This window comes from Labrus mixtus, chromosome 23 (genome assembly GCF_963584025.1).
Source record: "Labrus mixtus chromosome 23, fLabMix1.1, whole genome shotgun sequence".
In the NCBI taxonomy this organism is placed as follows: domain Eukaryota; kingdom Metazoa; phylum Chordata; class Actinopteri; order Labriformes; family Labridae; genus Labrus; species Labrus mixtus.
In genome coordinates this window covers 999,736-1,026,047 of record NC_083634.1, presented here as the reverse complement: position 1 = coordinate 1,026,047, position 26,312 = coordinate 999,736, and the positions used below count along the sequence as shown (strand labels likewise).

Below are 26,312 nucleotides of genomic sequence, written 5' to 3'. Positions count from 1 at the left end.
CACTCCTCCACACTTGTCTGTGGCTCTGCCAGCTCCCACCTCGTAGACACAGACATGTTTACAGAAAAGGTACAAATCTCACTATCACACAAAATAAATCCTCACTCACTATGAATATAATATATCAGGCTTATTTGTTTAACATTTAATGTATTTCTCATGAAACTTTAAAAAGTAAAAAGATCTGACAGAACATGTCTTTATATCTCTGTCTTATTTAGACAATCAAACAGCTGCTCTGAACAAGTTTTAACAAACAGAGGGAGAACAAATCAAACCACCCATTCAAATAATAAAAACAACCGAATCCTCTTACAAATGTCCTTATCACCGCCACCCCTATCTCACATGCAGGTTTCTGAATTTGGACAGTCTGCATTTCTATCAGATTTAGTCACAAAAAAAATAAGTTCTGTCTCACATTTTGGTCTTGATATTTGAATGCTGATTACTACTCATGCGCACGCTAATCAGTAGTCATACAGTTACAACCACTTTAATAAGGCTTCATTAAAGGATTTGACCTGTCCTAAGTGAGTGCTTTAAAATACACAACAGTAGACAAATGGTTATTGAACAGGAAGGCCCACATGCAGATAGTAGTCCTTTTCAGAATACATTCCCGCAACAGCGCTGTAACAGCTCAGCTGTCATTACATCTCTGTACATTCATATCGATTCTGTGACGGCATCATATTGGTGTCCCAGTCTGTGAATTTTCATTACGTTTCAGCATTGCAATAGTGACCATGGCGGAGGCTCCACATACACACACAGTCAGACATGCACATACACCGCGCTGCTCTCCCCTGCACGCTAAGCTGATCCTGTCTCGCCCCTGAAACGCATCCGTTACTACCTCTGCAAACGGTACAGATGGGGGATCTCTTCCTCCCCCCGCTGCAAAATTTATATTGAAGCAAAACGTCTCAAGGTTGTAAATATTGAACTGCAGCCTGAATATGTAGACAGCAAACCCCTGTCATTTACTACTATTCCTGTAACAGCTTTGTGTGTGTGTGTGTGTGTGTGTGTGTGTGTGTGTGTGTGTGTGTGTGTGTGTGTGTGTGTGTGTGTGTGTGTGTGTGTGTGTGTGTGTGTGTGTGTGTGTGTGTGTGTGTGTGTGTGTGTGTGTGTGTGTGTGTGTGTGTGTGTGCAGGTATGAAACTTGCTGCCCTAACTTGAAGAAGCCAACTGAGTCACCAGTGACTAAGGGCTAGAGCAGCCTCAGCATGGCTACTCTCCTCACGCCATACAGGCTCACACACGCTGACGACGTGTGTGTGATTTTGCCATTGGGTGAAATATGTAGAGCTGATTTCACTGACACAAGGTCAGTTTGTTCAGAACTCAAAAAGCAGCATCTAAAAACGACAGATTCACATACAGTACATGTGCCTTCTCTCCAGTTAGTCAGAAATGTGTGTGCTCCAACAATGCACAGGATATGATGCTTATGATTACACGTCATATCCTGGGTTGGGGCATTCTTAAGCATGAGAGCAGTTCTGTTTTATGTATTTTCTAAGAGGAAAGTTATATTTGTATATTAGCAATGCTACGTTGCTAATCATTGTAGCTTAGTGAATCTCTGCAGTCACCATGTAGCTTAAACATGCACTGTTAGCTTGTTAGCATTTTGTCAGGCCCAGCAGGCACCTTGTGGTCATACAACATCATGTCTGTTCTTGGTTTGAAGCAGTGAGGCTCCTTGTTGTGCATTAACTGTGTAAACTGCGACCCACAACCAATGAATTAACGGACTAACAAAGCTCTGCTGTTATGCAGCTTTTGTACTGAATCAAACAGCCCCATCATATCCCTGTGCTTCCTCTACACACACTTTACACCGTCTAGCCTGCTACATCCAGCATTTACTATGGAGATCTTAATACGAATAAATGCAGACAGATGGATTCACAAATATATTTTAGGATTTATTTTAGATGATTATCTTAAAAAAAAAAAAAAAAAATTGTTTTAAATCAGTACCTTTTACAAAGAGGTTAATGCATAACAGAAGCGTCTTAGCAGTCTTTGTAAAAAAAAGGCTTTTATTTACTGATTACTGACTTCCTGGATTAGATTTGGTTTTTTTCACTGTTCCTTAAAAAAACAAACTTCCCACAGACCCCTTTGAATTTAAAGTCAGTGCTACTGTGAAATAACTGCACAGTAAAAAAAACCCGAATTATCTCCTCTCTCTTTTATCATATGTCTTGCCAAACCACTGCTGCTGTGTTTTGGCTCTCATCTTATCTCTGTAAATTTATCTTAGTTTTTCCTCCGTATTCATTTTTTGGCCGGCCTGTAGACCTGTATTCCACCCTCCTACTGAACTCCTCCCACCTCATGCCTCTACACTCCCCATTCTCTCCCCCTCTGTTGCTCCGCCCACATACTCACCCTAGCAGTTAGCCTTTAAATAAACAGCACTTTGCATGTCATTCATTTTCTTGCTTACTTGCTTAGCAACTTTTTATCTCTCGTGTTCTTTCTCAAGTGGTGTCTGTCTGTTTCAATACCAGTTCAGTTTAGAACTATAAAATCTTCACATGTGTATGTTCCATGGTCTCTATCTAATCACTGTCTCTTTATCTTTATTAGAACCCTCCCTCCATCTTTATTGATCAAAGTCAAATGTCTATGTCAAAGCTTGTGACATTTATTCAATGCAACACACACTTGCTCACTCTCTTATGTCTATTTTCAGTTGGCCTTATTCCCCTAAACCCCCTCTCACTTACTCAAACAAACATACATCCAAACACACAGCAAGTCCACCTACAGTGTGGCTAGCTGTGGCCCTTAAGGGGGCTTCACCTTTTGACCTTGGGTTCAAAGGCTTCAAGGCCTAAACCACCAGGCTGCAAGATCAGTGAAGGCTGAGTGAGCTATATCTGCCTGTATATTGACACAACTGTCACACACACACTCACACACACACACACACACACACACACACACACACACACACACACACACACAAGCTGCCTCAGGCTGTTGCAGTGGTTCTGAGTGTACAGGCTCAATAAAAGACACATGGGAGTCACCATATGAGGGCATGTTTCATGTTGCAGCACTGAAGGTAGGAGAATATTGTGAGGCAAAGAAAGAAACAGAATAAATAGAAAAATGACAAAAGGGAAGGTGAGAGGAATGACAGAGGTTTTCAGCTTCATGTGATTAGTTCAGGCTCAGAGAACAAATAGATGATTTTTAGATGATTGTCTTTGTTGTTCCATGCTAACGCTTCAAGAAGTTATTTACAAAGGTCACATATATATGTTACAGAGGAGAGATGTTGTTCAAATGAGTGTGTTGGGGGTGGGGAGTTACAAAAGAGTGCCACCTGTTCTTAGTCATGTGGCCCAACGAATCAGTGAACAGGCGGCACCTGAGAAACACACACACTCTCTTACACACACACACACACACACACACACACACACACACACACACACACACACACACACACACACACACACAGATGGCCACAGCAATGGTCCAGGCCCTGCTGCGCTGTTTGCACACTCACTGTTTCATAAGCGAAACAGAACTACATTTAGCGACATCATGAGCGTAGAACAGCCTGCAGACGTCACACACACACACACACACACACATATATGATGAATCAAGTGAACGGAGTCAAAATAAGCACTGATCGTCTCGTGTAAACAGAACAATGAGATTACATTTTAACACATGACTAATCTGCCGACTAAACTGCTGACCTTTGAGTCAATTTACACTTGATTTGTCAAATACTTTTTGACCTAGTTTTGACAAAGGATGTAAATATAATCGCTCATTCCCATTACGATATGCAGAGGAACCATTTTAACCACAGAGTTTTGTATTTTGATAGATACAAAATCCCAAATAGTTGACTTCAGTTCATGTTGAGTGTTCTGTTTTGATGTTGGAATGTCAAATGTTGTTAACACTGTCTGACCTCTGCATTAACCTTTATACCTCCATTGTGTGGTTTCAGGAAGTGGGAGGAGTCACAATGGCCTGCTGAAAAAGACGGACTACATTACCCATGATCACCAGGTAAGGCCCTCTTAAGCCTGACTCTCTTTTGGTCTTTCTCTTTCATATGTTCATCAACGTATGTGCCCTCATATATACAAACTGCAATCTCAGCACTCCTCATTTGGTCGATCCACCGTCTTCAGTTACATACCATTACTTCATCACAGGTCATATAAGGACATTTTAACAAGCTCACTCTGAAGCTGCATTATAAAGTGTGTAGGTTAGACAGGTAGAGCAACAGGGTGAGATGTGTCAAACAAGCATGAGTAAGACAGTAGGAGTACAGCAGAGAGGCACTGCTGTTCTTTATACGATCACTCACACACACACACACACACACACACACTCACACACACTAAATGTGTTTTTTACTAATCCTAAAAAGGTTATGTGTCTTAAGACATCTGAGTCAGATATTTCACCTACACTATTTGCTATTTCTTATCTTTCATTATACAAGAAGCATTCCACAAAAATCACCATGAGGAAGTGATGACTCTGATAAACAAATCAGGATCTTCATGTGTGTATTGATGCTGTATCATACTCTGAAATGCTTGCCAGTAATTTCTTAACCATGTTTTTTTTAATACTGTGAATGTGTCCAATTACGTGTAGCATTGATCTTCATAATGTTGAACACTGTCGCTTCATCTGTGCTTTTTGATTGAAAAAAAGCTTTACTGTGAAGCAAGGACACACACAAATTAATCTGCCAGAAATGGTCACAGGTCGGCCATGTTTTACTGTTTCCTATGAGACTGCATCAAAATTACATTTATATCCCATGCTGTGGGGCGGTAATAGCAATTCAAAATGGTGTGTTTTTGCTCGGCATTGCATGGATAGAGTTATTTATATATAGTTTACCTGTATCAGCATGTAGCCCATTACCCATTCTCTACCAACCAGGGACACCTGGATGATTTTTGTGTCCATGATGTTTCCTCTTAGGAAAGAGGATATTTCATCATGTATGTATTCCTTTAAGAGTCTTTGTTTACACTTCAGAGTTAACTTTTTGTTCTTGTTTAACTTTGGGAGTGTCCGTTTATTTATCAGAACCGGGGTGCTTAGCTTATCAAAGTGCTACAGTTGGGATTAGCTGGTTGTTTAAGAAGCTCCCTATCGGCCCCTCTCTCCTTGAATAAGGACTCTTATCATCAGGGCTGCTTCATTCAGCAACATGGCTGCTGTATGTGGGCGTGCTAAGTCTTGACTGCCAGTGTGGCTGTCTGGTCTCCTCACTGTGTAACCGTGTGTGAGTGTGTGTGGAGGTGACTATTATCCAGTCTGTCGGCCACTCACCAGTCTACCCAAATGCTGACTCATAAAATGCCACATGTGCACAGTCATAAACACACACACACACTGTCCCACACACATCCTACATATCAGAGGTACCAACTGTACCAAGGACACAGCCTCCTCTGACTGCACAACACATTCACTAACATGCATACTTCTTCTTCTGTGCACTTGTCCCTTAGAACATTCACTTCACTAAATTAAATTCACTTGGTGTAAAAGAATAAATGACAGATTCAGGTGTAAATAACAAGAATACAAAGCATCATTTATTTTAGCAAAAAATGTAGCATTCATCGTTCTGTAAGTATATTTTTGTGTTGATGAGACTACTCTATTCTGTTATTGGTGTTTTATTACATCACTACTACTTCTAACCTTTTGCAGAGACTTTCTGCACTAGACCCTTATTTCTACAGCTGCAAATGGGTCAACATTATTTTTGTCAAATTTATAGTCGCCATAAACTACTTTTAAATCTGCATAATGTCCACGAGACTGCTGATATCTCCTGAACAAAAAACCCTGACAAATGAAAAAAAAACATCTCTGTACAAGCATAGTGCATCACAGAGACCCCCACTGTGCTGTGTCCTTCCTCTCGCTGAACACAAAACACTTTATTGAGCATTCAGTGACCCTTGACAATAGACACTTAATTCAGCCCTATAGAGCAACATGACAAACACTTTACTCATCAGGATGATTTAATGTCATCTTAATGAAGGGACTCATGGATATATGAAAATATAACCTGATGTGATGGGACAGTCATTGAGACACTGATATCTTTACTTATTTGTATCAAGGCAGAGAGAGGGTTCATGATGTTGTGACTATAAATAAACTGTGTGTGTGTGTGTGTGTGTGTGTGTGTGTGTGTGTGTGTGTGTGTGTGTGTGTGTGTGTGTGTGTGTGTGTGTGTGTGTGTGTGTGTGTGTGTGTGTGTATCCTGGTACTATTGTCTGAACTTCATCATGACATACTCCCATCAACCCTGTGGGAGCTGATCTAGCCTCATACTGCCTTGCTGAGGCAGTGCTTTCTAAATATAACATCCACACAGTGCGTGTGTTTTTGTCAGCGTGTGACACATACTGTTGGTCGTACCAATGTGGCACTTTGGCATTATGACAGAGTACAGGATGGTGACTTTGGCAGAGAAACGCTTTAACAAATGTTTCCGGCCTTAGAGAGACTCATACTGGTTTTTCAATTCCCCGTTTACATTCCACAGCATGGTAACTCTCTGTCTCTCATTACTTATCATATCATTTTGGTAGTGTGGACAGTCTTTGTTGATGATGCAGTATACTGTTCAGTGTTCAATCCAGTTTCAGGAATCTAGAGCATAAATCTGCTGTCAATGTATCAAATATACACACTATCTATCAGGGAGAAGTGAGATCATAGAGTGATCCAAATCCAATGTTGATTTGAAAAAAACAAAACAGATCCTGAGTATCAAAACACCTGGACCCAAGTGATCTTTACTTAAATCAATGTACAAACAGCTTATTAGGGGTTAAACATTATCTCTGGAAGAGGTGTTTTTTCATCACCCAAAAGTTGTTCAAACAATGGCGTCACTGACCCATGACTAATTCCAATTGTTTTGTTAATGGAATTAAGCCATAAATTATAGCTCAACACTTTGTACATCTCACCTGTTAAAGTCTTACCTGAATATATAATGAAACAATAGGAAACACAAAATGTCTTTGATAGCATCTTTCAGCTTTTTTTTTTTTTTTTTTACAGATTTTCAATTGATTTTACAAACATTAAAGTATAAATAGACCTTCATGAATTATATTTGGTTTTTCTTGATTTATTAATATGAACGTTTGCCTTAAAGGAGATGACGTTTGAGCCTATGTACCTATCATCAATATCCTATTTTAATCAGAGTTTATAACCAAAACAAATCTATTATCTACAGTGCAAGTTATAACACTAACATGCATTTTATTTTGGATTCCACAGCCTTTTAGTGGTTCAAAGTTGATGGTCAGAGTGTAGCCTCGTAGCAGATATTCTCCCTTCTCATTAATAGAGGGTCACAGGATAATGTCCTGAGTTGACAGATATAACAGACCAAAACAGTCGGTCACGACTCCATCTAAAAGAAAAGGCTCAAATGAATACAGCTTTAAGAAGGGGGCGTGATGAGTAGCGCCAGAATCGGACTCGATGTTTGCGCTGTCAGGGAATTCCGGGGCCAGTCCGTGACGTCACGTGTGCGTGCGCCTCTGTGTAGTTGTGCGTGTGGTTGAGTAAGCGTGGCTCTGTCCCTTTAAAACAGAGCTCAACTCGATCCCCGCCTGCTCGTCTGTGTGAGTGAAGCAAAGGAGGAAAAGAGCTCGAAGCAGGGGGGGGACGGAGACTAAAACGAGCTCTCGCTGCTCTGCAAAGGCAGAAATCTAAAGAATAAAAAGGAGGATACAGACAAGAGAAACATTATCGCGGGCTTCAGAGAGGCTCTTCGTCGGGCAGCTCAAGTTTCATGGTTTTTAGAGAGGAAGCGAAAGAGACTAACGAGGATTACCGAGCCGCTCTCAGCTCAGCCGGCAGGACGGGAATGTGTTTGCCTTTTCGGAGCTCTAACCTCACGGTATAAAGACTATTCAACAGCACTGCTTGTAGCCGGATACACAATCCTTGTTGGAGTGCATTTTAAACAGCAGACCCTACCTCAATGAACGGTGAGTGTTTGAACCGAACATGTTTAAAGGTCCAGTCGTTGGTGTTCTTGAACATAGCCTGGGTTAGGGGTCATAACAGCCTGTAATGCTCTTTGATGTGCCGCTAATGTGATCATAAAACAGCCGAACCAAATGATTGTTTACTCTTTTTTTTTTTTTTTTTAACAGAAATGAGTATATTGGTCTATTGTTGTCAATAAAAGGTCAAACACGGCAGGGCTTTAGGATCGATAAGGTGGGGGAATTTCTCTGTTTTTTCCTCAAGCACAGTTAAGTCTTTGATCCCACGCCTGTCCCCTTCATTTGGGTGATTTCTACTACCTACCTCATATTAAAGACTGTTTACCGGACATGTTCAGCCTAGTGGGATTTTCAGTTTCACTTGGATCAGAAAAACATATTTAAAAAAAGTGAATTGGCTTTGATCAATTTTGCAGCTAAGTTTTATGTGGGAAGTGCTCTAAAGTTATACAACAATTCGAGGATGTTTTGTCACCGGATATTTGAACATTTATTATTGTTAATCACGTTGTATTGAATAATGCAGCCTGTAATAGATACGGATATACTTCCTAAAACATTCATGAAATGATTTATTGCTTTGAGAGAAACCCTAGGTCCTTTTTTTATCATCGTTGTCTTGAAAACCTCTGATCATCCACTGGCTAGTAAAGTGAAGGAGAACGAGTGGTGAACAGGGGAAGAAAAAAATGCCTGTGTAAGGAGATCTCACGCCATTGTGCGCGTGTGTGTAGGAGTGGGGGGTGGGCAGGATCACTGAGGTCGGCAGCCGTGTAAAGTGAATGGATGGCTGCCACCCCCATCACCCCCCAGTCAATCCGTGCACACACAAAGAGTCGGATTGAAAGGAAGTGATTTGCATCACCTCTCGTTTTGGGGGGAGGGGCTCGGTGTTTTGATGCTGACTTTAACGTCTGCTGTTCACTGGTACTGGCTGTAACAGTTTAAATGTTGTCTTTTAAAGCTTGTGTTTTAGAGGGAACAGGACGACAAATAGCTTCGAGATGACGTTCAAACACACATCTGGACTGGTTAATACACAAGATGTGTGCACGTTTTTTTTTTTTTTTTTTTTTTTTTTACCGGTGCGTTTTGTGTAGATTATTGTTTCTTCCTAAAGCACGTGGTGGTAGCCTACTATCTAATTTCAATGTTTGTTATCTCCAGTTGCCTGTTCCTCAAAGCCCACGGACATGAAATTATCTAGTAAGTCCACTTTGTCTCTGTGGTCATCGGACAAGTTGTAATTAGAATTTGTGACCGGCTGGATTGCTTATTTATCACTTTATGACCCTCAATAGCCCGCAGATCAGACAGAGAGGAGTGTGCTGGCATGGGGTCCACTTCCGATTAATCAAGATCGATTGACATGGAAACCAGCGGAGCGTTTTGTATCTGCGTTTGATGTCTGGAGTTGTAAAAAGTTAGGCTACACACTGCGTGTGTGTAAATGGACTTCAGCTTACATAGCGCTTTTCTACTCTTCCAACTACTCAGCGCGTGCGCGTGCGTGCGTGTGTGTGTCACACGGAGGAACAGTGAAGTTGTAGGCAACACGCAGGGAGAGTGGAAATAATGATGAGTCACAATTTCAGTAAGCAGAAGAGGTGTGTGGACGGTTTCCTAAAGACAACCTACTTCCCCCGTCATAAACTTTTTTTAAAAAACTTGAAATAGTGACGAAATCTCTGTGGGACTTTTCATCAGATTTCGTAGAGTTGTCCTGACTTTGAGGTACTCTGTTTTACTGTGTTATAATCTAGGGTGTGTTTTTCAAAGAGAAGGGGGTGGGCATAGTTCCTGAATGTCACTGTGAAGTGTTTGTGAGATGCCATGCCTATACACAAAACAAGAGAAGGAGGGCATATGGGAGGTATATGACAGCATCTGTGCTGCTTTAGGATTTTAACACTCCCATCAGCTCAGGTGTGAAAACACTTCTTCTGTTCACTGGCTCAGTGTTTGGATAAGAGTTTAGGAGTCTTCTGTGATTGTTAGCAGAAACACACGAGCAATATTAATACAGCTTTAATATTTCCTTTCCATTCATGTAGCATGAGGTTATTTATAGTACTACTCACTGCATAACAACAGGGCAAAGGGCTGAATGATTGCAGTAACATAACTGTCAGTTATACAGAGCGTTGTGTTGCATCATCAAACTCTTGAGTTCACTTAGCTCGCCCAGAAAGTAAGACAGAGGTTTTAGAGTTTCATCGGCCGAAAAGGGTCAAAACTTAGTCAACTTAACATGGACTTCACCATGCAGGGTGAGACCGCCTGCTGGAGATCAGGGTGTTTTTAAAATGTGGACCAGGCCCTGGATATGTTTAGCTTTATTAAGTCCTAAACTAAAAAAGAACGCTGACAAACAAGATAGTTAATATAACAGTTATCATGTTAAAGAGTATAAAGTGATCAAAATGTAGTTATATTACAATGGGTGTAACACCTGAGTCCCGCTGTCTGTGATGTTTTCAGAGTCCTATCGCCGGGACGGCCGGCTGACTCCTCCCCTCGAGTATAAAAGTTGTTTAATTGAGGGACTAGAGAAAAGAAGAATAACATACTGTACTCACTGCTTAACTGTGTTTCTAGATCACGCTCATTTCAGGTAAATTTACATGCAGTGTGAAGATACGAGCATAATAAAGATCACTAGCATTAGCATGCTAACACAACAATGTAGCGCGAGTTGTTTTGGTTTCATGCTGGTGCTCAAGGGCGACATCTGCTGGATCAAAAAATCACATATAAAGCCTTCAAGACATCTTGAAGTAGGAAATAAACATCAGTATAATTCAGTTCAGCAGCAAACTACTTATATTCTCCAGGAGAAGGTAAGCAGGGACAATAAGCTAATTTAAGCGTCCCAGTTTTCATGGAAGTAGTTTCAGCTGAGAATGAAGAATAATGAGTAAAAGGAGAGCAGAGCAGTGATTTGTGATTGAGTCAATCCACTGTGTAAGGAGTTATGGTAACAGTCCCTATGTCCTGTTTGTGTGTTCAGCTGGGTGTGTGTAAAGGTGAATGTTTTTACCTCTGATTTCACTCCTCTCTGTTTTCTGGCTCTTTGCCTCTGATGATGATGATGATGATGACAGAGTGGAAGTGAAGTGTGAGAACCTTTACAATACATGCGCGTACACACAATTAAAAACACTGTCACACATTGGAAAGAATTCTCTTCTTACCTGTTTTGACCTCCCCTCATGTCCTGTGACTACCTTTGTCTACCTACACCCCCCAAACACAAAAAATGTGTTTGTGTGTGTATAATGGGAGATTTATAAAAAGAAAATGTACTGTGTCATTCCAGCCAACATCCTTTGTTGGTGGTAATAGACCCTCTTAGGGCTGATGTCACAATATTAGCAGGAGGCAAAACGAAGCACCACAGGACATCGGCAGCATAGGAGAACTAACATTTCATGTTGTTGAATAGAATAGAAGGAGTAATAACAGTAAATTCTTCAGGATACCTCCACTGTCTACAACATGTTGAGTCGCTCACTGGGCAGAAGTTTGGATCTTAGGAATAAAAAAGGTATTAGTAAAGAACTGTTTGATTTCACCTATAATAACGCTTTATATGCCATCAGTACTCATGCTGTCATTAAAATGTATAGAATACATATAGGGCTTAAAAACAAACACACACACAGACTGCTGATGAGACATAATGTGAGTCCAGAAGAGGATGATGTGTGAGGTCAGTAAACATGTTGTTCATTCTCTTACAGTTCCTCTCAGAGTCTACCCCCTGCCCCTCTAGCTTATTTTAATAACTGTTAGTGATACTAACTCAGCTGGTTCCCATGGCAACCATAACCAGTGGACGAGAGGCTGTTGTTAAGTGCACTTCTTTAATGATTGAGTCCTGTTTGTTGAGTAATTTTTTTTTATTTCAAGGCTGTTTATTCATCAAAGGAGGAACAATGATCTTCTGTTTTTTTTCTGTGTAGGAGAAGATCATGTTTTTTGGGGGGGCTTGTGGAGTTGCTGAACTGTGGAAATCGAGAGTGACGATGACAAAGCCACAGTCAGTTGTCAATGAAATGCCCACGGCCTCTCAGATACTACAGTTTGTTGGAATTCACTTTTTTTTTTAGTTTGGTTTCCTTTCTGTATGTTGATCCACCCAGACCAGTGTTTCTCTGTAAACACTCAGGTTTCTGTGAAAGTGAAGCAGGGAAAACAAGTACCTGGTGTTATTCAGCATATAGGCCTACTCACACTCATTTTGTCCTCATGTTTGTCATACCACTTTTCAGAAGCTCAAATATTTTTTTTTTAACTTAACACCAAGGAGAAGTTCAAATCACTTGACTGTCATGTTTTTGTTTGCTAGACTTGTGTGAGTCATGAGTTGGACACAAGTGCTGTTCACACATAAGAAGACTGTGTCTGAGGCATAATGGAGCCATGACCTAAGCCAACCAGGTTCTGAATTGCCCCCTGTGTAACATCCCTTATGTCACACATACTCATCACATTCACTAAGTTTTTGAACTGTTAAACAGATTTAAAGGTACACAGAAACACAAGAGAAGCCAAAGGCTGAACAGGAAACCTCAGCCTTATAACCCTCCCCAAGGCCTCCTTCTCTCTCTCTCTCCCTCTTATCCACACACATACACACCCTTCAGGGAGGCCAACTTCCTGTGGCTGTGACAACAGCTTCCTCTCTCCCCCGAGCTCTGTTCCCCTCGTCTTTAACGTTAAACATGCGCCTGTGTGTGTGAGTTAAAAAATAAAGAGCAAGCACACTGAGCCAGATGTGTGCTGTCAGTCTTAGATGTAAGTGTGGTAAGTTCTACCAGCCCCCTCCTCCTTGTTGTCTTTGTTTGTTTTCCCCCACAAAGAGTAGGAATATGTAGGCTAAATGTGTCTCATGAGCAAAGTAAATCTCTTATCTTCTGACTAGTTAAACCCTGAATGTACAGCAGAAGTAAGGAGTACATTAGGTATGACCAATATGTTTTTTTTCTGTTGCATCTGAGCAAAAATGTCCCTTTTTAAGTGCAGATGACTGGTTAAATATTCACGTTCTATCCCCCTAGATGAAGAATTCTGTTTCTTTAAATGCATGCTAGTAGGACATTAACATCCACTGCACACATTGAATGTTATTGTGTTTCTGTGCAGGAACAGTGTTTGCCTGCTGTCCTCAGATGACCCACTGTATCCTCTTAATGTTTTTTTGTGTGTGTGAGGGTGTGTGTACATGACGAAGTTAGCCTGCATCACTATCTTGGATTGGCATTTTGCTGACGTTTGCACACACGCACCAACACATAAACACACACACACACACACACATACTGTACATGCGCAGCCACACAGATAGCCTGGCAACAAAGCGGTGGTGCAGGGGCTGGCTGTATCTCTGTTGGTTTGTGTGTAAGAGAGAGAGAGGAAATCGCTATCTGGGACTGTTATGTAACGGAGTAGGGAGAGTGAGGGTGGACAGAACGAGAGAGAGAGATAGACCGAGACAAGACCATGCATGGCCTTTCCGTCATCCTCTGCCAGAAGCTCCTTGCTGCCAGTCCTCGATCTGTTTGCTGTTATCTGCTCCTTCTGTTTATGTCTTATCAGAAAAGCCCCACACTGACTTTTTTGGACTCTTAACATTCCTCAGCTGACCGCCATTACCCACTCCAGTGTTTCCCCTACCATTATATTAGGGGGGTGACCCCCCTTGAAGGTCAAGTTAATTAAAGAAAAAAAAAATGTTTAGATTTATTTTTTTGTCTTTTTGTGCCTTTATTGTAGAGATAGGATAGTGGATAGAGTCTGACATCAGGGAAAGAAGTCATTTAAGGATACCTTTCTCATAGAACAGGACAGCTGTCATTAAAAGTAACCCATGAACAAGTTCCCCCCTCCCCCAAAAGCTGTAAACCTAGGGGAAACACTGCACTCATGCTAGTTTCCCTCTGTGGTTCATAAGGTCACTGCAGCGTGTTAAGTGTAAACTGTCTCTGTATCTTCTGGTCTTTCTAATAATAAGAATAAATTATTCATTTTATCATTAATTTTTAGAGAAAGTAAAAAAAGTCTACCACAAATATCAGATATCAAGTCTGTTTTCTGAAGGCACTAACCTCACTAACATCCCTTTGTTTTCTGTCATGACCTTTGTGTTGTGGTCTAAATGGGGACAAGAGCTGAAGTTCATCAAGCCTCCTTCTTTGTGCCTTACACTTGTGTCTTTGATTTATGGGTCACATTGGAAAATGGCATTTACATTTTTTTGTTATTTGTTAAAAGATTTTTAATATTGTTCAACATAACTCTTTCATTTGAATTGAGGCTTTTTGGATTGTGTGGTTGATGATCGTTGGCACAGATTTTCTTACGTTTCCTCCTCTGCCCTGCCTTCTATCTGATCGCTGGTTTAACCGGAACGATACCCGACTTTGGTGACTTTGAGTGTGTGGGCGCTGACAGGAACAGCTCTCTGATGTCTCATGTTGATCGGGGGAATTCTTTTACAGAGTGGGGGGTTTTTGATCAAATTTCTTATCTGTATGGTATAATGAATAAATACATCAGCTGGGTAAATTCTCAATGAGGAGAAAATGGTGGCCAAAGTCCTGATATGACTTTGGTTAAACCTTGATTTGAAGTACTCAAAATAGAAACTACTACTTCTTGTGGTGAGTTGTGGTAAAAGTCACTGTTGATCAGACTCCTGCTGAATGTATGTATTGTCATTTGTCAAATCAACATGTCCCGCCCACTTTGTGTTGAGGCAGAAATGACATCACGAGTTCCCGCTGTTGTCCGATGTGTGTGTTGTCACGCGAACACGCCCCCGCTCAGCTGACTGTAAGTGGTGTCCCAGGTGGGCGGAGCTTAGGGTCAAGCGGTTTGGGGTAAACCCTCCTCTAGCACACTGAGTCGTTGTGGGGTTCCCCCGAAAACTAAAATGTGCTCCACTCTCACTAAGGCGTGCACATCCTCGCTGGTTTTCTATCTACACATGAAAAAGGGAACAATGACTCATATGTGTCATAACCACACTTCATCTGATAGAACGAGAGCTCGGATGTCACACTGTCTGCTATCTGGTTTCAGATTACTGACTTACCTGCACTGTGCTGGTAGAGTATCTGATGTGACAACAGACATAAACACACCCCCTCTCTGAAAGTAGTTCTGTAATTACTACCTCACCACTGTGTCCCTGTTTGAACTCACCACTACGTCTGCTAGTGGTTCAACTCTTCTTCTACTTCTCTAATCCAGTGTCCTTTATTATTCCACCTGTTTCTATGTGAGAGTTGACTTCCTGTTAGAGCTCTCTTTTCTAAGTCTGGTTTACTGGTCTCTGTCAGTCTGACCAGTGTATCTGTGAGAGACAGCAGTGAATAAAAGAGCACCCCTCACTGTGTCCCTGTCAGAGGGGAGGGGGGGCGGGGGATTTCCTGAGGTAAGACATGACGTAAATAAACAACGCGGAAGTAGTGTACGAAGCAACAGAGTCCGCTACACAACGTTATAATGAGAATATTTGCCTTTATATCAATGCTATGTGTAATCCAATGGAATGACAACATCCACAAAAGAGAGGAGAACAACATACTGACGAACAGAAAACATAAACGGAGTATATGCGGCCGCGTTCAGACATCAGCTCACTCGGGTATTCTGCAGATAAAATACTAGGGGTCTGGCTGGGTGAACTCCGCGCGAAAAATGCGGCCGTTTGTGTTCACACAGCCTAAAGAACCTCCGGGTAGACAAATCTCCAGAGTTTTTCAGGAGATTTCCATATGTGTGAAAAGGGTTAGAGAGGATGTCAGCAAAGCCCCCCCCCACCTCCACCTACAATCATCATATCCTTTTTATTATTTTATATACTGAATCCCAGAGGGTAAATTCTGGAGAGACAGTTTGCCCACAGCTCTGGCCTCAAGTTGTTTTTGTGTTTTTGTTGTTTTTATGACAGCTTGACATAAGAACTTGTGTCTTTTCTCTTTCAGGGTTGAGGAGACCACAGAGAGATGATTGGTAGCCAAAGCTGAGACTTGACACACCTGTGACTCAAAAACCTGGTGCTACTCTAAAAGGTACACTCACTTTGTTCTAAAGCATGTTACTGTATATATGCTGTCCTGAAAGTTCACATAGCAGCATGGACTGATTCATGATGATCTCTGTGAGGCAGACGGGGAGAAGGTGTGTGTGTCACTCTTTAGCATCGCCCCCACACACACACTGACAAGCTAAAAGAGTGAGCGAGCCCGGCCTTTAAATAGTCAGAGCTCCAGAGATGGTGGGAGAAAGACAGGGAGAGAAGAGGAACTGGTGGGTGGAAGGACTGTGTATGGATACAGCTAATTTAAGAAAAGTGGTGGATGAGTGCAGACCAAGAGAAATGAATCATAGCATGTGTGTGTGCATGTCAGTTTGTCCCTTACTTTAAAATAAACTTTTCATTAAAAAAAACTCTACGTTATGCTAAGTTACAGAAATCAGATATACTGTGTCATGTCTAAATTAGTGGTAAAGAGACATTATCATTACAACTAGACTTTTCATTTTTGATAAATACAGCTTCCATGGGATATTGTATGGAGATGAAGTCATTTCATTTGTTACATTTTCTTTAAATGTATGTTTGTTGATACCTTTGAGGAATTATTGAACAAAAAAAAGGGGTTTCCTCATTTGTTGACTCATTCTGAAAAAGCATTTGATCTCAGATGTCGGTGTATCTTTACACCATCTGTCCTTTTTCTTAGTTTGTGTTTGTCAGTTTGAAAAGCAGGGAGGGAGTTTTCTCCACCACTTTCCTTTGTGTTGTCTCTGTGTACATGTGTATATGTCTGTCCTCTCCTCCATCTTTTCTCTTTAATCAACCCTCTATCCTGTTCAGACCGTCTGTCACTGCTTGCCCCCCCCTCTCCCCGCCATCACGCCTGCCGTAATGAGATTAAACATTGGCGTATCCACAGGGCATGGAACACACACACGCTTTCTGCACATATTCTCAAGAGCAGCGTAACACACATGCACACAAACACACACAGACAATCATCCACTAAAGACACTATTCTCTCATATGCACTAAATCAGTACAATCACCACCCCATCATGCAGCTTGCACATTTGGCATTACTTCCAACACACACACACACACACACACACACACACACACTTGGCATGCGTCCAGGACCCCTCACTCTCAGTCTTTCCCTCTTCTTATCAGAGGGTCCTCTGAAAGGATTACAGTCACCCCAGGTCTGTCCTCATAGGTGAGCTCCCCGTTGAGCCATCTGGGCCTCAGCTATAATCCTGTTCTGTTACGACTGGCTCACTACTGCCTCCTACAGGACGATCCACACAGCAGCCAGATACAAAGAAAAATATTCATCATTATTAAGGCTTTAATCTATTTCAACATAAAAATTATAATATAGTGCAACCAAAGCATTATCAGACAGATTTTAGATATATATATATATATATATATATACAGTTAGCTTCTCACCAAGCTGTCCCCTCTCCTTTAATGTATCTGAATGATTCTCTCTCTGCTAGCAAGCTCTTAACTCACACACATGCAAACAGCACCTATACCCCCTGGGATTTGATGACTTTCAGTATCACTCTGTTTCTGAAAATCTCTCCTCTCTCACTCTCTCTCTCTATGCAGCCGCTGGGCTTTGGATTCTTGGTGCTAGAGAGTCGGACAATAGCGATATTCTCAGTGTTGGAGTGAGGCCCTCTCTGTGCTGCAGTGGAGGGCTTCACAGACACAGCTAGTCTGGTGAGTATGAGCTCTCTTGTGAGAGACTGTTACTACCCTTCATTTAAATAAATGTTGTAGCACCTGTGGAGATAAATGGATGAAAGGTGCACTCTGAAGTTTTGGTAGAGAAATGTGAAAGTTGACAAATTGTGGTATACCGCATGTTCATAACTCTAAACACAAACTGTCCTCAGAGGAACATTTGGTCCTGTAACACTGTTTGAAGATAACAAGTGTTGGTGGGGGGTCCGCAACAGTGACACTGTAACTCTCCTGGTCACAATGTACCAGGGACCTGTTGTTCCTTTGAGTAAAGTTTGTGTATTTAGTTCAGAAAATAAAGCATAGAATTCTTTCCTGTCTCAAACTTTCAAATGTCACTACCAAATCTACATAGAGCAGCTTTAAGATTGATATTTTAAATAATAATGATACAATGAATGTATTAATAATTCAGATGGATATAGATTAAGCTCCTGTGAGGAAATAGTGTTTTTTGTCTATTTCGGTTCCTCTGTGGACAAAGCAGTACATCTGGTCTTTTAATTGTTAGTAGTTTTTTTTATTTGTTATCAAAGACTCTTATCCTGTGTTATCTCAACAGCTGAATGTATCACTCACTGTGAATCTTTGATGGGGAAGTGTAACTACAGGCTGAGGGTGAAGTTAATCATGGTGTTTGAAACAGACAAACATCACAGTTTACAGACAGAATAATAACTACATAGATTTAATCAGTTATCTCATGTTTACTTGTGAATGTCATAAGAAGACACACATTTTAATTTGAGTCAGTTTCATAACCAGCTAAACACTCCTTGATAAAGATCATGTCAGAATGTCTTTACTACAGTTTGTTGTTTGATTAGCTGTTCATTGGTTTTAGTGCATGATGTCATGACGCTCAGTGAGCAATAACTAATCTACTTTAAATATGATGGTATTACTATTAAACTATACCATTTAAAGATCATGGTACTTTGTAGCATGTACAAATAGACTGCTGTATTATGGGGGTTATATAATAAAGAGGATGTAACTTTTATATTATTGTCTAATTCAACCTGATTTTCGGTACTTTAGCATGTTTATTTAAATGCTACTCTTATCCACAGGCTGGATGCATCACGCAGTAGAGCAGTTTGTCGGGCGTGGCACACGGGATTCCTTCCCTCTGGACGGACTCAACCGGGGACCATGGGCTCCCGTGGGCGGCCGCGCCTGGCAACCACCTGCCAGGTGTGTATCCATGACAACACATACATTTATGCTAACCTCTTTGTTCAAGCTATGCTGAAGACTTTTAAGTTCTGTTTTTAAAATTCTGTTTTCCAAACTGAAGTTAAAGAATTAATTTAATGAACAACCTGCTAAGAGAAGCCCCCTGACTGTAAAGTGTGTACTTTTCTTCATAAGGTGTTCGCCTGGAATGAACCAACACCAGCTCCTTTCCCATCTACCTCCTGGTCCTATGGGTGGACCCAATCATCCAAGTAAATTTTTTAGTAATGGGTAAGAGATTAAGAAAATCATCAAGAAAATAACTAAATGTTAATGACAGAAAATGGCATACTCTAACTCTACTAATTGTTTTGTAATAATGTTCAACTGCTTTGACCTTTTTGTCTATGCAGGCCCATGCGAGGAACTGAGAAGCTTGAGCTCCCACAGCCGATGTTACCAGGTGTGCATAGGGAGCAAGCGAGACCTCATCCTCATCATCTTCACCCTCCCCCTCCCCACAGAGCATGGGAGCAACTGGCTCCGCTGTATGACTCCCACCTCTCTCCTCAAGGACATACTGTGATGCCCACTCACAACGAGCCCTCACTTCGACTTCATAATGGAGGCTATGCAGGTAGTGGGGGACTTCCCCACAACGGCCACCATCAACCCAGCAGACCAAACCATCTGCAGAAGGTGAGTTGTAATGCCATAAGTGCATTTATGTCAGATTAAAAAATGATCAACATTTGGCAGATGGCCTTGTGGTTAAGAGGCAAAAGTCCTGAAGGCAGCTTGCCCAGGTTCAAGTCTGACCTGTGGCTTCCTTCCTGCATGTCACTCCCCACTTTCTCTCTGATTTACTCCTCTATTCTTTCATATCAAATAAAAGCATAAAGCCCAACAAAATAAAAAAGATCAATGTGTATTTGTTTTTTTTTTTAGTTTGGGGGTCCTCAGGAGCAGCATGTTCCCCGGGGGCCACCATTGCTTGGAAATGACATGTGGGCTCAGGTGCACCAGGTAGGAGCTCTCTAATTTGCTATTCTTGTGTTTCATCATCTGTATACACAAAAAGTTGTCTCTGTTCAGAAGCAGACACATGAAAGTTCTACTGAACTGGACTTGTCTTTGGACTGTCATTATGATATTTGCTTTGGTTGTCTTCATCGTCTACATTTTCTCTTTTCAACAGAGGGGCTATCTAGGAAAGATGCTGGGGGGTCAACTGAAGAGACCGGGTCCTCCATTGGGAGAGCAGTCGGTGATACAACACACTCCTCCATCATCACAACAACACCTGTCCTCGCACCAAGCTACAGAGGACTGCCCCAGCCCCAGCAAGAGGAAGAGGAATTCAGATCAGGTAACATTAGTCTTTAAACAGAACCTTGTTTTACAATAACTGTGACATACCAGCTCCAGTACATTTACACTGAGTGTCTTTTAACAACCTCTGCCTCAGTCTTTCTTTATACATTTGCTTGTCATTCTTGTTGTGCAGGTATCACACAATGGGCTCCAGTGTTTCCCTGGCCCTGGCCACTCTTTCTTATCTCCTCAACTGTCATCTGTCCATCACAACTCTGCAAAACCGGCCTTCTGGAACCCTCTTCACAAGAGCAGCAACACTCCCTGGCAGCACCAGAACTCGGACCACAAGAACCAGGAGTTCCAGGTTCGAACTGTAAGAAAATGTCCTTTTTTTTTAGATGTATAGAACCAGGGGAAAAACATTTTACTATTTGCTCCAATCAACAGAAGAAAAAAAAAACATAAAATGGAGAGAGTGGATTTCATTAAGATGTACAAGGCTGTTAACTGTCTGAACCTAACAGAGCATTCATTTCTATTTTCTATGTTTCATATGACTGTAGTTAGTCTTTGTGGTTTATTTGCTTGTTCTTTATTTGTTAACAGGAAACCAACAAACTTGGAATGAGCAGCTACACTTCCAAATCCTCTCCCTCCTCTTCGAGCCCTTCAAACCTCTCTCCTCCATCACACTCATCTCCTGGAAACTTCAACCAGGGATGTGCTTCTCAGCTCCAGAAAGACACATTCCAACCTCAGGCTGTAAACCAGCAGTCCCCTCATTCTTCATACCCCAGTCCAAGCTCCAAACTAGGGCTAGTTCCAACCTGTCAGGCTATGGAGCCTCATGGTCATCATAACCAGAGAGGCCCTTTCATTGGGGGGAAAGGTGGCAGCCAAGCTACCTCTCAAACAGCATCGACCCCAAAAAGGGGAGACAGAGGTCAACACCTAAACACCCATGTGCCACCAGCAAACCATTCTGCAAATAGCAACAACAGCAGCAGTGTGCCTTACAGCCTCTTCCAGCCTCACCCAGGGCTGGGGCTCCAGGGTCCTCCTCCCCCTCCACCACCTCCTGCCAGCAGCACCTCAGTACCTCAGCAACAGAAAAGTGCGCCTCATGAGGCCTGGAGATATCAGAGAAGGCCCAGCAGTCAATCCCTGGTGAGTACGATCCTTCTGGCTCGAGTCTCCAGTATTCTTTTTAGTTTGTTTTTCTACAGTCATGAGAGTTAGGGTCTTAAAAATAATGCATCAAATATTTTTACTATGAATTAAAGAGACTGGTACAAATTGTTAACAAGGTGCAATAATGAAATATGCATCATTTTTAATGTCAATTACAATTCTACAATTCACTTAGCAGACGCTTTTATCTAAAGCGACGTACATCAGAGAGTAAGAACAACACAAGCGAGGATCTAGAAAAAAGGAACAATGTCAGTAAGAGCAAACGATCAGCTTTGAGTCTGATTGGACACACAGGTGCTGACAGGAAGTGACCAGAGGCAAAGCACAACATTGAGGGCAGTTCTTGAGAGCTCTAATCAGTATAGAAACCATCTTATAAGTCGTCGTTATCAAACAAAAACCATCGTCATTACCATCATCATCATCAATAATATGGAGACCATCATCATTAAGTTAGTAGGTATTCATGAAAGAGCTGGGTCTTCAGCTTTTTTTTTATTTTTTATTTTTATTGTGATAAGGTACAAAACAAAAATGTGCACATAGACATGACAATTAAAGCGACGGCAAATAAACAAAAACAAGCAAAACAGAAATAAACTAAACAAAATCAAAATACGCAAACATTAGCAAAGACAAATACAATTGAAGTAGATATAATAAAAGTCAAGTAGTAAGTTGAAGTAGTTGTATAAGGAATGTGTGTGTGGCAGTATAATACATAAAAGTGAGTGGCTGAATGGGAAGTAGCAAGAAAAATAAATAGCAACAAAATTGAAGATAATAGAGAGGAAGAGAAAAGAGGGGAGAAAAACAAAAAAAAGATATACATGTGTCAATATTAAAGGAAAGAAGAACATTTTAATTTCAGTTTGAGGTATGATTTTTCTGAGATTTAGGTGAATTATGAATGGATTCCAGGTGTTATTAAAGGCTGATATATTGTTATTCTTGCAGGCTGCGATTCTTTCTATTACAATGTGTCTTTAGCTTTTTCTTAAAGGTGCAGAGGGACTCTGCAGATCGCTAAGGCTAATGTAATTCATTTTTTTCTATGTGTTTCTTTAGGAATTGGGAACCTACAGGGGTCCAGGTCTGCTACCTCAGCACCAGCAGAGCCACAATCAGGTCATGGATAGTCGGGTTCCTAGGCCCCCCCAGCAGCATGTCAGCCCTCCTCTGCCCCAAACCAACTCCACACGGACACCCGTTATTACCCCAAATCTGCCTCTATCCCAGGCCTCCTGCTCCATCAGTAGCTATGGCAACAGCACCAGCTCAAAGGGTATACCAATGGGTGTAGTATCCACGCTGAACACAGCACCACCCGGCCCTGTGAACAAAGGCAGCAGTCATAGCAGCTGGCAGAGAGGAAAAGAGCCAGTATCCCAAATTTCCACCATCAGCGTCACTAGTCCCCCGCCTCACCTGGACTCACTTCTGCAACCAGGATGTCAAAGAGGCCAAATCATCACTGCCAACCAGCCTCACCAACAGGGTCAGCCTAGACCAAAACAACCAGTTACCAAGTCCCAGCCCATGAAGGGGAAGACCTCATTCTATGCTCAGGCTGAACAGAAGCAACCTCCTGTATTGTCCTCTTCTTCTCTGTTCTCCTCGGGACACCACAGGGCAGGAGGGGATAGTGTGATTACAAGCAGACTTTTAAATCCTCTTCCTGTCTCTCCTACTAAATATCGCCCAGCTTCACCCTCCAGGCTTCAACCCCCCTCAACTGTCATCAACGCCCCTCAGCCATCTAATCCAGTCTTCTTCTCTGGACCTGTTCACCATCCAGACTCTGCCTCCACACAGGCGTACTCTCAGCCCCGCGTTCGTCCAGCAGCTCCCACCCCCGTCCCGCAGTCCATTGAAGAGGCCTTAGACAAGCTTGATGCAGAGCTCGAGGGTCATATGCAAGCTGTAGAAAGGGGGAAAAGGGACAGAGAGGAGCATGAAAGAAAACTGAGAGAAGAAAGAAAAGAATGGGAGATGAGACAAAAGCGGGACGAGGAAAGGAAGAGGAAAGAGCTGGAGAAGAAGGAGAAGGAGATTAAAAAGAGAGAGCTGGAGAGACAGGAAGAGGAGAGGAGAAAGAGAGAGTCGGACAGGCGGGAGCAGGAGAGAAAGAGGAGACAAGAGGAGGAGATGAGGAGACGAGAAGCTGAGAGGCTGGAGGGGGAGAGGATAAAGAGAGAATGGGAGAGGCAGGAAGAGGAGAGGAAAAAGAGAGAATGGGAGAGGGAACAGGAAAGGAAGAAGAGAAACTGGGAAAAGAAAGAGGAGGAGAGAAAAAAGAGAGAACTGGAGAAGCAGGAGGAAGAAAGGAAACTACAAAGAGAGTTTGAAACAAAAGAGGAGGAAAAGAGGATGGAACAGGAGAGGGAGCAGGAGCTGTCGAGTACAAAAGGCAAAGAGCAGACAGCTATTGAAAACCTGGAGCGACTGCTCTCTGGAAACACTTCTCCAGCACCGCTACCTCCTCGCTTGTCTTCAGTTACTGTACCTCCTTCAGGTACATCACCCCGGAGCTCCCAGGCTTCACCCCCCTACCCCTGGCTTAGCCGTGGTGGCATGCTCCCGTGTCCACCAGGCCAGCTGAACACCAACACTACTCCTGCGGAGAGGCTGCGGCCCCCCCCTCTCACACCTCAGACTGAGTATGCCAGAGAGAAGCAGAGACAGAGAGAGATGTGGAGCAACAACTGTGGAATGACTTTCAGTCCCTCATCGACTCACAACAATACCTCAGGGATGAACCAGTCCAACAAGCCCAACAAGCCCCCTGCAATGCAAGTGGCACCCAGCCCATCCAAAGACACAGCCAGGGAGAGGGACAGCAACCAGCATGCTCTGCCTCACCTGGCACTCAGAGAGCCCCCCAAACTATATCAGGCTTTCCCCAGAGAACAACTCCCACAGCCACCTTTACTATCCACCAGGGGGCGCCTCAACAAGCAGGTGACAGAGAGGGGGAATGATGAAAGCTGTGGCGCTGACAGTGCTCAGTTTGAGGAGGAGCCCTCTGAGATGTCCACCCTGCTCCCTGATGGTCTGGCTAACATCATGGCCATGCTGGATGAATCCATCAAGAAGGAAGAGGAGATGTGTAACAGTCAGAAGACTGGCTCAGTGAGTCTTTTTTCTCCTGGTATCCCTCCAATGAAAAGCTACCTGTGTGCCCCGGACCTCATTCCAGCCACAAAGCATCAGCCAAACCAGGAAGACTTTGGATCAAATTCACACGCTAGCCCTCCTGTGCTCAGCCGCCAAGGCTCTTTAGCGTCTCCCTGTAGTCGCACGTCTTCTCTTAATGAGGACGATGAGGATTACCTGAAACCTTCCCCGAGTCTTCCCAAACCTAAACAGCCGTCGGACATTGGAATGGGTGTAGGGAACACCAATTACCGCCACAGTGACTTGGCTAAACTGTATGGTCTCCCCGAGCAGACTAAAAGTGAGGCTGAGGAGGAGGAGGAGGAGGATGAGGATGAGGAGGAGGATTCTGAGACCCCATCTTGTTCTCCACCACCCCAAAGGCCCCACCTTCACCAAACAGGTGTACACAGTATGTTCAAATCTCTCGCCACAGTCCTAGAGAGCCAGAAGTATGCTTACCGTGGTGGGCCGTTTGGAAGACCCCCTCCATCTGCACTGGTCGGGGTCAAATATTCTTCTTCACTGTCGCTGGGCCCTGATATAGACCGCCAGCAGCAGGGCAGCTCTCCAACATCTGATTCAACCAATCCACCATTCAGTCCAATTGTCCCACTTAAGTTCTCCCCTCTCTCGCAGCTGGAGGACAAGAAACTGAAGATAGAGGATGCTGACGTCTGGAGAGATCAGGAAGAGATGACAGAGAAAAGTATTGACTCTTTTCCTGTCATTACTCCTGTTAGGGTGGTGAAGGAGGAACAACTGTTGACCACCATCTCCGAGTCTTCTCTTGCAGAGTTGGGAAAGAGCTGTGAAATCATACTCGGTCAACAGTCGCTTCCTAACAAGAAGTTGGAAGAGTGTGAAGGCCACAGCCAGGTGGAAGAGAGAGTGAAGGAGCGCAGAGAGAAAGAGAAGAAAAAGCACGGGCACAGTAGCATCAGGAAGCATGAGGAAAGGAAAGAAAAGAAGCATCGAGAGATGGCCTTCTCCTCTTCTTTATCATCATCATCTTCTTCTTCTTCAAACTGCTCCAGTTCCAGCCACAGGCGGCATAAGGACGGCAAGAGCCACAAGGAAAAGAAGGATCGCAGAATCCTCGGTGACCTAAACCTCCAGAGCAAGGAGGGCTATCTTAAGAATCAGAGTCATCACGTCATGGAGAAGAAGAAACGCAAGGACGCTTCTGGTTCCAGCTCCACCAGTGAAGGAGAGCAGGCAGAGTGGATGTCGAGGAGCTCTGCAGAGAGATCCTCTGAACACAACAAAGTCTCAGAGTCTGGTTCTTCATTAGGATCGACAGACTTCTTGAAACTGAAGGCGCTGTCGGACGGGCCCCCCAAGGAGCTGAAGATTCGCCTGATCAAGGTGGAGAGTGGGGACAGGGAGACGTTCATCACCTCTGAGGTGGAGGAGAAAAGAATCCCACTGGAGGAAATCAGCATCAAGAACTCTGCTAGTGAGATCATCAGGTCCTGCAAGTAAGTAATGCACTGTGCATTTCTGTGACTGTCATTTTTTATTTACAGTTTGGCAAATCTAAGTGTCCTAGCAGAAATGTAAATCTGTTTGTGCTTTCA

The 26,312-nt window shown here is 42.8% G+C and overlaps 1 protein-coding gene across 1 annotated transcript in view; it reads left to right on the top strand.

Annotated features, from left to right (window-relative positions):
* kdm6ba (lysine (K)-specific demethylase 6B, a) overlaps positions 1–26,312 on the top strand; it is a 118,983-nt gene that overhangs the window by 85,091 nt on the left and 7,580 nt on the right. The window contains exons 5-15 of the mRNA XM_061031457.1: positions 3,998–4,059; positions 16,073–16,159; positions 17,749–17,862; positions 18,960–19,083; positions 19,261–19,356; positions 19,479–19,764; positions 20,014–20,091; positions 20,264–20,434; positions 20,573–20,755; positions 20,989–21,549; positions 22,645–26,213. Of these exons, the coding sequence (XP_060887440.1) occupies positions 18,965–19,083; positions 19,261–19,356; positions 19,479–19,764; positions 20,014–20,091; positions 20,264–20,434; positions 20,573–20,755; positions 20,989–21,549; positions 22,645–26,213 (5,063 nt within the window). The 5' untranslated portion in view covers positions 3,998–4,059; positions 16,073–16,159; positions 17,749–17,862; positions 18,960–18,964. The remainder of the gene's footprint in view (positions 1–3,997; positions 4,060–16,072; positions 16,160–17,748; positions 17,863–18,959; positions 19,084–19,260; positions 19,357–19,478; positions 19,765–20,013; positions 20,092–20,263; positions 20,435–20,572; positions 20,756–20,988; positions 21,550–22,644; positions 26,214–26,312) is intronic.